Below are 13,514 nucleotides of genomic sequence, written 5' to 3'. Positions count from 1 at the left end.
TTAAAAAATCAACAGACTAGTCTTCCATTTATGGATTGTAAATGTCATCCAACTCAAGAAATCAAAAAATACTTCCCTTTTCTATGGGTATTTGCTTATTTTTTACACTTTGATAACGACAGAACCTGAGGTTTGAAGGGTACCAGCGTGAAGCGCCAGCAGGTAGAGAAATCCGCGAGAGCCACAAAAGCATAGAAAGTAAGGGAGCTATCAGACGCATTTCATTTCAAGTCTGATGAGCCTGCATTTAGGATTTTCCGGTTGGGCTGGTTTGCCAGGGCTTTTAGGAGACAGGGGCTTTTTATTCCTCCGGTCACGCTCACACACGCACGGTCGGACACACACCTGGGGCGCGTTCAAACTCTACGTACACTAGGTGGCATATATGAATGTATATGTGTATTTAAAAATAATACCTTGACATCTGACAAAGACACGAAGGCAACGTATGTGCAGTGAGTCTGGCTCTGAGAAACGTGCACAGCCCCGCAAGAAGTGCCCGTTAAAACGAAACATTTCTGAGGATGAGGACAGACATGGCAAGCGGGAGGGGCGGGGGCCGACAGACAATACAGAGACCCGCAGCTCCCCACCGCCAGGGTGCCACACGGACCCGGCGCGTAACCCCTGCTTACTGTGGGCTCTTGGGGTAGAAAGGCAGGGTCACATGGCTGAGATCCTGGATGTCGAAAGCAGTGGGCTCGGCGGAGATCGCCTGCCGCTTGGTGCGCGGCTCGCCCTGCAAGGTGCTCGCGCTCTGCTTCTGCGCCTGCTGGGTGGCTGGTCGGATCACCGAGCGGTACTTGTCCAGTTCGTTCTGCAGCTTCTGGATCAGTTCGTCCTTCTGATCCAACTCCAGCTCCAGCTCGTCGATGAGAGCATCCCGCTGCCTCAGCTCCTCGATCTTCTCCTGGAGCGCGTACTGTAAATCCCGCAGGGTGCCCATGCTCCTCCGGGCTGCCGGGGGCTCCTTCCTGCCGCTGCTCCGCGTCTTGGGGCTTCCTCCCCTCTCCGATCAACTTTCCCCAAAGTCGTCGCTGCCTCCCGAGTGCAAAAGCTTCCTACTTGAGACCAAAGCCAGCCCTGGCTTCTGAGCATGCCCAGTCGGCTCCAGCCACCGAGAGTTTCAGCGTGCAGATTCCACTTCTCCGGGCTTACTGAGAGGCTGAGCGTGGGGATGAGCAAAACAGCAGGTCCAACCGGGGATTAAACCTGAGACGCAGTGGGCGCCGAGGCGCGGGGGCGCGGAGGCGGGAGGCGCGGTGGCAGGCGAGAGGGAGGAAGGGACTTGAATGGGGGCTCCGAGGCAGCGGCGGGTCCGGCTGGGTCACTCACGCCGGGCGCCAGAGGAAGCCGGCGGGGTGTGTGAGGACCTGATAAACCTCGGAGGCGCGCTGGGGGGTGTGCAGGCGGAGCGAGGCGGGAGCACTACTTTGGGGGTGGGGAGGTGGGAGGGCGAGGACTGGCAGGACCCCGCGCAAACCCGGCAGGCGTCAGCCGGCTCCAGAGCATACCAGTCTTGAGAACGTTGAGCTACGATCCTGGCGACGTCCGAGGGCAGAGAGGACTCTGCATCCTAAGAGCTCTGAGTTCGGGAGGTATTTAGACCGCCAGCCTCAACCAAGAAAAGCTCCGGAGCGCTGGGACTGAGCTTTCGCTTCTCCCACGCCACCTTTCCCACGGGGAGCGCTTCACACAGGTGGCTAACGCTTGAAAAGAAACTTGCCTCTCAGAAGGTGAGAGCCAGTACGTGCCAGAGAGGGATTTCCCCAGTACAGCCTTTGGAAACTGGGGTTGGAGGAAAGGGAGTGTGTAAGTTGTCCCCCCTAAGCGTTGCTACTGTCTGCCAGCTCCTGCTAGTGACTCATTTTTTCTGCCCCTTCCAAACTCACATCTAGGAACTCTTTTTAGGGCAGTGGCCAAAAACGGATTTGGGCCCTAGAGGGCTGCTCAGCTGCTCCACCATCTCTCCCACCTCGGGCTAGGGTCTGGAGAAAGGTTACTGATGGGCCTGGCTTCTTCCAGTTGCTGAATCTGGCGGGGGAGGAGGTGGGAGTTAAAAATCATTCCCCAGCTCCAAAAAGTTCATCTTGAAACGGAACCATACCTTTGAAAATATTATTTTCCTGACAACCAAGCTGTTAGGAATGTATCTTTCCACTTGAATGGTTAGGAAGAAATCCTGACACAAACTCTGAAGAAGAGGGAAAATCCTAAACGGGAAGGAAGACCAAATTGGCTGCACTAAACTGCACACTATATTCTATAAGTCACCCCACCCACCCACTCCCACCCCACCCCTGCCCCCACAATATTTCCTACAATGATGCCAATCCGGTAGCAGCCTTTCTGTTCAAGGGTTGTTCTCCCATCGTGGGAACACATGTTTAGAATCCCCAACTATTTACCTACTACTTTCCTAAATTCTTAATATTTGTTTAAATCTTCAACAACTCATCAAATCTTTAGAATCTTTATTAGCAGCCTTTTAATTACTATTCTTGGGCACTCAATATTATAATCGTCAATGCTCTATTTGGTTATTCCTTAACATTAAAACAAAATAGATAGAAAATAAATTAAAACTGACTTGCAGTGCACAACTATTCACTGGAATCTAGACTTAGCCAAGAATACAAATATTAATATCAAAAAACTTGCTCACTTTTGCTTTTGAATACACACTTTTTGTATTTGAGCTTACAAAAAAAAAGGCAGGAAGGAAGAAAAAACCAGCAAGCTACTGGCAAGTTAACAAGCTGTTTGATTTAAAGTGTATTTGTTTATGAATGGAGGTATCAATGACAAAGGATATACAATCCCAAACATTCTTTCACACAGATTATAATCTAATTCTCTTAGTAAAGATGACATAGACACTTAATTTTTCTGCTTTTCAACACGCACATTTTCAGAAGTTCATTCATTTCAGAATGCACTATATAAAGTGAATAATTCCCAAAACATTTTCATTCGTAAGGAAGAAACATGAATAACATACATATACTGACAGCAGTAAATAATTGTTCTGAATTATTATTGTTTTAATTAAAAGTAAACCAAGCAGAAGTACTTTGACTTTGTATTACTGACTGTATTCTAAAAGAGCTTCCATGACAATTTCCTTCTTCTAGGCAAAAGGACAAATTCTTATCTTATTCAACCTGTGGGAGTTCTTTATTTCCATGGGAAAATGTTTAATACTAAATGACTTCTTCCTATAGATCTATATTGGGGTCCATGATGCCAAGAGTTTACGTCTAAAAATATATCCAAAGCAATGCATAGGGGACATCATTAGACAACTGCTAAGCAAAGTTTTGTTTTTAGAGTTCATTTAAGGCTTAAATAGGGTTACTTAATGTCTTTGAGCAGCACAAAGTAGAGAGGTGTTTTCTTCATTTGTAGAAAGGCTGTCTATATACACAAAGGAAAATAGAAACTAAAGCATTTTTCTCAAAAATAAAAATTTAAAAATAGCACTTCAACCAAAAATATCAGGTATTCTGAACAAAAGTGAGGTTTTTTACACTCGTGTAAATAATTTTCACTATTTAAGCTAGTATATCTACATGAAACATAGGATGTATCCACATTATATTTTAATTTAAATGGCATTTTCATGATACAAAATGTTTTAGGATGAATCTGATAGTAAGAGTCTGTTGTAACAACACAAAGTAAATGAATGGATGAAAAGATCCATTCATTACAATTTGACTTTAAAAGGTGCTCAAGATATAGACTATACTCAGTTATGTTAGCCTATATTGTAAAAATAATTTCATTTCCCCTTAAATGTTTTATAATTATTTATGCAAATTTCAAAGTTCTAGGCTTTTCTCTCTCACTCTTAAAGTCAAAATAAACATTTTAAGTAAATTTTTCAATGATGTTTTTGACTGGTTGTTTAGATCTTGAGGAACCAGGTTTCCATCTCAACCTTTTCAGTGATTCTAATATTTTCTTTTGCACTGTACTTAGTAAATGCTGGAAATAAACTTTATGTGAAAAATCAAGATCTTGCAATTGCATTTCAACAAATTGTCTTTACTATGTGTCCCCTAGAAAACTTAATTGGCCCATTTACCAGATCAAAGATAAGGCACAAGTCAACATTCTGCTTAGGAAACATCTACCACAAATTCTATCTGGAATGGAGTGGAGGCGAATAACATGGGCTGAACTCCTTTCCCAATGCCTATCTGAGATGAGGCCTTGATGTTAGATGCTAAATCTAAGAACAATGCAATTTTTAAGGAACTGAATTCACAGTCTAGAATTCCATAGTCAACTCACAGCCTGCTTTTCAGCAGTTTGCCTTTGTCATAGCTTTAACAGAAGTAAAGTCCTACTGGTAGTCAGACCAAACTGTGGCACGTTAGAACTCTAATATGTTCTTCAGTTTTGCACCCAAACCTCATGATCAAGAATAAATATTACCATGTCTTCCTTAATGGATCTCAGAATCATTTAATGGTATATTCAATAAAGTAGCTTTATTATAATACTGGCCATTAAAAAATAAAGTCTGTACAATTTATTATCCATCACTAAAAACATAATTAGCCCCAAAAGAACTGTGATCATTTTATCATCCATTTGTCCATTCCATGGATGCTACATTTCCTGGAAGAGTCCTAAGTTTGAAAATTTTTTCTGCTATTTCATGTATATATCTTGAATAGGGAAAACAAACAAAAATACAGCTGAGATTTTTAGGTAATGGAAGCCAAACTTTGCAGAAAATTGCTAAAAGTAACAAGTACTCCTAAGAATCTAGATATGAAGGCTATTACTGGCAGACATAATGGCTTGTTCTAAGTTGTGAATCATAATCAAGATCACAATAAAAGTAACTAATTTCCATGAACTTTCATTGCATGACAGACACTGTTCATACAACCCTCTAAGTTGAATATTATTAATATTTCTATTTATATCTGAGGAGATGGAGGCACAGAATAACCCACCTAATGAATGGCAAAGTCTGGGTTTAAATCCAGATCATTTGATGTAGAGCCCAAGCCCCTATCCCTCATTGCCTTCTACAAGTGTTGCTGCTGTCTTGTTCTGGATCCAGGGAGATAAAAGTGGCCTTTAACTTTAACTTGCTTGACTTTGGGGTGGAAGGTAGACAGATAAGAAATTTGAAAAATCCTAAAAGGGCAGGAAAAAGATGTTTAAAAAGTTCCTTTTTCCAAAACTGTCTTTCTTCCAGCACCATGTCACCCTGGTTTGCCTTAGAACATTCTGGTTTTAATACTAGAACAGCTTTGGATTATCCTGGTTTTAAAATTAAAAGTTCTAAGAACCTTTCAGTCCTAGTCAAACCAAGACTGTTGGTCACTATATTTATTTAATTCAGGATTGCTGAGCCTCTCGAGTTTATAAATATGTTAAATTTTACTTTCAAAGTTACTGATAGAAAAGTAAAACCAAGGTAATATGTAATGCTAATATCTATTATTTTATGCACATTACAAACCCACTTACACATTTGTTTGTGTGAATGTTTCAAGAAAGAAATCATATTCCATTGTATACTACAGGAATTGTCTTTGAGCTATGCAGGAGTCCGACAATAGAATTTTAATTATGCTTTAATAAATTAAACATAGATTCAAGGTTCTTTTTTTGGTTTATTGTTTTATAAAAACTGGAACTTGGCCGGGCGCTGTGGCTCACGCCTGTAATCCTAGCTCTTGGGAGGCCGAGGCGGGCGGATTGCTCAAGGTCAGGAGTTCAAAACCAGCCTGAGCAAGAGTGAGACCCCGTCTCTACTATAAATAGAAAGAAATTAATTGGCCAACTGATATATATATAAAAAAAAAAAATTAGCCGGGCATGGTGGCACATGCCTGTAGTCCCAGCTACTCGGGAGGCTGAGGCAGGAGGATCGCTTGAGCCCAGGAGTTTGAGGTTGCTGTGAGCTAGGCTGACGCCACGGCACTCACTCTAGCCTGGACAACAAAGCGAAACTCTGTCTCAAAAAAAAAAAAAAAAAAAAACTGGAACTTTAGGTTGGTTTCATATGGATTAAACACAATGATTCAAACACCTGTATTCAATTAACTCCTTTACAATTAGTCTAATTGAGGTTGGTGGATAGATTCAGGTGTAAGAAATGTATATTTAAATGGCATAAGTAAAAATTCTAATGGTTGCGTTGTTTTGAGGTCATACTACTTCAAATAATAAGTTCTGCATGGAAAAGAAAAAAAAACAAACCGTTAATGATGAAAAACTTACTGCAGAGACTTGGAAAGTAATAGTGCACTGTATTGTAATTGCTAATGTGCTTAGCATTTAATACTGAATTAGTGTCATGCTTAATATTAGTTGAAATGAATTCTTATATTCCAGCACTTGAAATGATGGTAAGTTATTATTGTGCCTCTGCCTAAACTAGTGCCCATGAAAACTCATGCACTAACAAAATGAACATTTCTTTGTACTCTTTAGTAAGCTGCCATTTCCAATGACCAGAAGAAATAAAATATTTTAAGAAGAAAAATATTTGGTTTCCTGTTTTTTTAATAAATGCAAAATTTTAAAGTGCATAAAATATAATTTAAAATGTTTTATTCACAAAAATGTCATTTTACTGAATTTTAATCCCAATGAATAGGTACATGAGCATACAACATCATACTATCTCCCTATAGGATAAATAAATTAGTTTCTCAGTTCCATTTCAGTGACTTTTCTTGTTTGTAAGTGAATGCATCAGTATTTTCTACAAAATATTCAAAAACATTTACAAAGGTAATTTTGCTTCTGAAAACAGATTTGATATCATTTGGCTTACAGAATAGCTCTGTAGTCAATGATTTTTCTTTTTTGTTGTTTTTATTTTAACTAGCATTTAACAACAGATATTATTTGGCAATTCTCCTCCTATACATTATGTAAGCAAAATTTAGAGTAAAGAAAACCTAAATTTTCCTAACAAACTCATTAAGATTAGTTAAGGTAGGAAAATACTGAAGATGTAAGAAAGAGAATAAATTACAAGTTTAAGTGAATTAAATTTTTGGCAGTAAGTAAAAATGTCTCAATTAGGCAGCAGAAAGATGCCAAGAAATTTATATTGTGAAAAAGTCAAGGATTTGGGGAAAACAGGGAGTTGCAGGCAAAAGACTTAGTAGGGAAATATTTAAAGATCTTCACTCTTATTAACTTAATGGGCAAGAAAATATCACCAAATTTCGCATTAAGGAAACTCTTGATATTGTTACTTTTATAAAATCATCATGAGATACAGAAATCCACCTTTCTAATGACAAGTAAATAAAACAATAGTTTGGTAAAAATCAATGGATATTATTCCAGGGCCAAGATTTAGTGCCCAATGTTTATGAAAGCATTACTCTTGGAATAAGAATAGGAGCCCCAGGCTCACATCCACAAGATATACATATTTGCTATGTATTTGTAACTAACTATAAATCTATCAGTCACATTACCTAATGTACATTTTTTAAAAGATTCCAAAACTCCTTCCTGGTCTGGACTGGATTTTTTAAATTCATTGTTCAAAGTATAGACATTTAATCTGATAGTAATGAATACTTTAAACATTAGTGGTTCAGATTTAAACTTAAAACACAAATGTGCAAATGACTATATAATGAAGTTTTAAAAATAGCAATATATGAAGTATCATATAGTTTCAATATCCTATATAAATAGGGGTTTTCACATTTTTTGTTATTAGTACAGAATATTCTGTCTTTCTTGAGTCATTGCATTATGCAAGAATTTTTTTACCCAAAGATCATAGTTATTATGGAAAATTCATCTAAGTTTTCCATAGAATATAATACAGCCAAAATTCTAACCATCTATCTTCCTTAGAAAAGCATCTATACTAGCTACCAATTTTAAGTGGAAAAAATGACAAAGAAATCTTCAAAATGTTTGCTTTTGTAATAGGAAAAGCAACTGCTGCTGTTAGGAACATAGAGAACTTAGTGAAAATTGTTTATTTTCATTTGCCAGTTTCCACAGGTCAGACCCTCCATCAGTACATAGCAAGTAGCATTCTTTCAACAGTCACAGAAGTGAAAGTTACCTAATGTAACAGTATTTTCACATTCACTCTATTATTTAATTTAGTTATGTCACTCTTGAGGGCATAAACAACACATAAATACACACAAATACAGATAATTAAAAGAGTGATAGCAATACTGTCATGATTTGAGACCCCACCCAATTCTAGCTCCCACCAAAAAAACACAAAGGTACCTGCTATGGTTTGAATGCCTCTCCCAAAGCTCATGTGTTGGAAACTAATCCCCAATGCAACAGTGTTGAGAGGAGGGAACTTTAAGAGGTGATTAAGTCTTGAGGGCTGTGCCCTCATTAATAGATCAATGCTGTTATCCTGGCAGTGGGTTAGTTCTCATGGGAGTGAGTTCCTGATAAAAGAATGAGTTTGGGCCTCTTTCCTGCCCCATCAACTGTGTCCTCTTGCCCCTAGGCCTCCTGCCATGGGATGATGTAGCACAAAGGCCCTGGGCTTCTTGACCTCGGACTTCCCAGCCTCCAGAACTATAAAAAATAAATCTCTTATCTTTATAAATTACCCAATTTTTTATATTCTGTTATAGCAGCACAAAACAGACTAAGACAGTATCTTTATTCTTTACTCATAATGAATATCACAGAATTTTGAGCTGGAATGGACTACAGAGATCATTTAATTCAACATCCTAATTTCAAATTTAAAGAAACCTAAAGGCCAGGGAAACGAAACAACTCACCCAAGGCAGAGGCAAGTATAGAACCCAAATCTCCCAATTCTCAGCATACTATTCTTAAAGTTATTCCTTCACTTGGCATTTTTATTATTACTAAAATAGAAGCCTGACTGAGTTCACATGAAAATTCTACTTCATATCTCTGAGTAAATAATGGTAGTTAAAGCCATTTAGACCACTTTAATTTGTTATGGAAAACAAAATATATACAAGGGTCTTTGAAATGTCTAATTATTTCTATTATGCCTCTCCTTATACTTGAACTATATGGAACTTTTATTGCTACTATGGGGATCCACAGAAAGATAAATAACTGTGTTTGTGTGTGTATGAGTGTGTGTCAGTGTGTCTGTGTGTGTGTGTCTGTGCATATGCTTGTAAATGCCTCATAAGCATGCATATAACATAGGTATAATATATAAAGCACACCTTGCTGATCAACCCTCATTCATGTAAAAGTAAGGTGGGCACATGAGGTAGATGCATCCCAAATCTTTTGCATTCTACCTTCTTTGACAACCATCTAAGTGGAGAAATACGGTAAACCACCTTAATTTTTCTCTCTCTTCAGACACAGCTCAAGCTTCCTCACATTACAGGATTTTAAAAGCATTTGAAATATGAAAAACATTTCATTACCAAGAAAAATAATTCCTTCTAACTCACAGACATTAAAAGATAATATCCTAAACTTCACATAGAACTCTCAGTATTCAATTGGTGACACCTGTTTGATTGCTGCAAATCATATGATTAGTCTTAGATCATTTGACATTTTTAAGGCTTTATAACTTTAGACTATGTCAGAAGGTGGTTTTATTCATTTAGTATTTTCTAGTGAGGTACTGATGGAAAACTGTACAACTCCTTTGCAAAAAACAAACAAAAAAAGAAGACAGTAAAGATGTATTTCAAAATGTATTGAAAAGAGTAGCATTTAAAATTTTCATTACATTAATTTTCTTAAAAACAATTTTGTATTTTAAGATTCTAAGTATCCATATATTCATTTAAATACCAATTGCTCACAAAGCAAACTACTAACACATTTCATACATTTTCATATTCCAGAATCAGAGAATATCAACTTGTGAGAAGTAAAATAATTGATGAAGAAACCACAAATAACCAAGAAAAAGCACAGAGTAAAAGATGCTGCAATAGCTAAACCCAGTGGTCAAAGCAAAGTTTGCCAGCAACCCAATGACTAATTCAGAACTCTCACCCATCAGAGCATATACTACAGCTAAGTATTTCCTCAAAATGTGACCTAAAGAACACTAGAGTTCCTTAAAACAGTGATAAGTGTAATGAAATAGGGCTCCATGGTCAAAACCATTTGGGAGACACTCAGACTCAACAAAACAGATTTCTTTATGCATTATTCTCAGTACTTTTAATTTTCCAGTATGTATTATGAATCTCTAAAATAAGCATAAAGTAAATGTATACAATAGTAAATACTGTATATAGTTCATAAATAGTAAATATACACATTTGATTTAAACAACTAGACATTCCTTCCACTCAAACTGTAAGTGTTGAACCTGAGTATTCATGAAATTTAATTGTTTAAAGGGAATCAGATAAGTTACTAAAAAGATCAAACATCATCCCCACTTGTGAAATCCCTTATTGCTATCTACATGCACAGCAATATCTAATTCTAGTACCACCAACAGTACTGCCAACCACTGGTATCTCCCCTTTAAAACTACAATTTGCCCAGCCTGTAACCACAGCCAATGACATGACAGAAAACCATGAACATATGACAAATTTGGTGCCTACAGGAAAAGACTAGCATTGCCATTTGACCCATAACCACATTTTCTCTCTTTAAAACTAGGCTGGGTCACAGGATTGTTGCTCAGGTTGGGAAAATGTTCAAGGGAAAATTACAATGGGATTGAAATAAGGAGAACAATTGATTAATAATTAATTACCTAAATGTTATTCTAATCTCTTAGTTTTTCAAAATCTCCAAGCACCAAGAAATTTTATTTTGACACTTCAGAACTTGATCCTTTTTTTGCCTGTGAAGGCTTTCTCCTAACACCTCATATTATCTTCAAATCCCAAGCTCATGGCTACCCCATCACCACCTCCCATCTTAGTCATTAACTCAAATAAACCTAAGTATAAGTTCCTCTAACAAACCTTCTGAATCATCCCCAAGATAGTTTCCCTCATAATAACATTTATCATAATTTATAATTATATATTATTCCATGGATAGGTGTTAAATAGGTATCTGCCCCATTAGACTGTAAACTAAGAAGGCAAGGAATTAGGTCTATTTTGTCCATCAACACCGAACACAAGTAGGCTCTCACTATATATTTTTTAATTTCATTAAACAAATAAAGGTAGGAATAAATGGATGAAGTCAAAAAATATTTATTTAGTATCTACAACATACCTCTCTGATGGAGAAGAGGGAGAAAGGAACAATTTCTCTACCTATTTAATGATGGTGGTGTGTAATATGTAATAAAGCAAACATATCAGAGGCTTAGTTTAAGCCTTTCTATATATAATAAATCAAATATATCAGAGGCTTAGTTTAAAAATGCACTTTTCTTCTACAGAAAAAAATCAAAAAGATATCATTCTTTAAACAACATATTTGTTGCTTGAGACCCATGGTAACCATGTTTTCTTCCTGTCACCTTGAAAATTTTTCTAGAAAATAATGCTTCTTGATATCCAATCACTTTTTTCAAATTACACCTAGACAATCAGCTCTCTTAATGCACTTTTAAATTACCGTAATGTCTGATTCTTTCTTTCTTTTAGCTTTATAATATATTGTCTTCAAGGTCCAGTGCTCTTTTTTATATAACACTGGCAATGTCCACAGCACCAACAATTCTACAATTTCTTTCTGTTTCTTCCACAATTCTAGCTACTCCTTCAAAAGGCTGACAGCTTTATTTGGAGTTGGTGCTTTTTAATAGTTCTTAAAATGTATATCTTTTAGAAAACTATTCATATCATTTGATATTTTGAAACCAGATGCTTCCAAGTATGTTACTTAATAAATTACTTCACTGATTACTAACCAATGCTTATGCCATACCTAAGTTTAAGAAGCAAATTTATGCACGCAAGCACATTTATCTTCCAAAATATTTCTAATTCACTAACTTTACTCTTAAAATAGATATACTTACCTCCCATCTTTTCTCTCTTGCTCTTTCTCTGCTTTTTCTATAGAATGTCAGAGTAGGTCTTCAAACAAAATCATAAGCTTATGACCACAGTCAACTGAACACTGAAGTGCTAACTTTCGAGGGCAATAATTATAAAGTCTCAATGCTATGTTAAATACTTGTTCAATTAAGCCTAAAGATGGGGATATATAGTTTGTTGATGAAAAAAGGACTATTTCTCAGGTAAATGTTTCCTATAATTTCTAAAAGTCAGCAAGAAGGCGTCCAAAGTTCTTCAAATTTATTGTACTTGAATATGGTCTTGAGAAAGATAATTTTTGTGAAACTTAATAAAAACCTAAGCTCAAGCCCTCTCCATGGAAAAAAATAGGAGACCATTATCTATGAAAGAGGATCAAATTTGGAGATAAATATTCAAAGTTTTACACATCTATAACGCCACAAATCTCTATAAATGAAGTTTTAAACTGCAATCTTATAATGCTTCAAAATCTAAATGGAAATAGAAGATTCTGATTTGCAACTACATGAAACTTCTGGATATTCAACAACACTGGCGCACTAATAACCATTTAAATATAATAACTTTTTGACATTACATCATGTATCTTTAGTGAGTCTTAATTATATTTTTTCCTCCTAAGAAATGGGAGTCTCATGATATAGTTATCAATATACATAATCTTTTTGGAAGTAGCATTTCCTAAGAGGAAAAATATATATGATTAACAGTGATTATGCTCTATAAAAGATAAATGTCATGTTGATATATATGTATATAATCTTCTACATTTAGAAAATATATTCTTTATTTAGTTAAAATAATACTTTTGAAAATAGTTTCTAATAGAGATTTGAATTTGCCATTGTTTTAAAAGTGCAAAGTTAAGCAAAGCATTAGATTATTATAAAATTTATACTTCTTTTTTACATGACTCATTTTAAATACAATTCCATAAATAGTGTACGGCTTCAACAAACAGTACATTCTTCAAATTTTTCTCTCAGCCATTAAATACTAATTTCTAATGACTAAAATATAGAACTAAAGGTACAATTGCACCCTCTACTGTCCAAATTTTCTATTCCATATTGAGCAAATTACTGTTTATGTTTAACACATTCATTATAAATGTTAACAGGTAAATCACATTGGTTTCTTTTTGACATTAATTAGCAGATCCTCAAAAAAATTAAACTCCAATTGTTAAAATATTTTTAGTAATACAAATGGAAGTTTGCCATTCATATAGCTATTTATCCTAAAGTAAGTTAGAAAATGACTCTTAGTAAGGCACAATCATGCCTCATATAAGAATATTTATGTCAACAACTGACTGGATATGCAACAGTAGTCCAGTAAGATTATAATGGAGCTGCCCTATATATATGTATCATTTTTTACCTTTAATACCATATTTTTACTATACCTTTGCTATAATTAGATACACAATACTTATCATTGGGTTACAATTGCTTACAGTATTCAGTACAGTCACATCCTGTAACCTAAGAGCAATAGGCTATACCATATGCAGCCTAAGTGTATAGTAGGCTGTACCCTCCAGGT

General features: G+C 36.3%; 1 protein-coding gene across 2 annotated transcripts in view; it reads right to left on the bottom strand.

Moving 5' to 3' along the window:
* Positions 1 to 13,514, bottom strand: part of PRKG1 (protein kinase cGMP-dependent 1) — a 1,210,052-nt gene that overhangs the window by 1,132,423 nt on the left and 64,115 nt on the right. Inside the window, exon 1 of one of the 2 annotated variants that reach the window (XM_012762920.2) lies at positions 636 to 1,589. The exons of the other annotated variant lie outside the window; for it this stretch is intronic. Coding sequence (XP_012618374.1) covers positions 636 to 946 — 311 coding nt within the window. The 5' untranslated portion in view covers positions 947 to 1,589. Of the gene's footprint in view, positions 1 to 635; positions 1,590 to 13,514 lie in introns of those variants that run through there. 2 annotated transcript variants of the gene reach the window in all.

This window comes from Microcebus murinus, chromosome 14 (assembly GCF_040939455.1).
Source record: "Microcebus murinus isolate Inina chromosome 14, M.murinus_Inina_mat1.0, whole genome shotgun sequence".
Taxonomy (NCBI): Eukaryota; Metazoa; Chordata; class Mammalia; order Primates; family Cheirogaleidae; genus Microcebus; species Microcebus murinus.
Note: the sequence above shows the minus strand (reverse complement) of the source record. Positions and strands in the feature narration are given on the sequence as shown.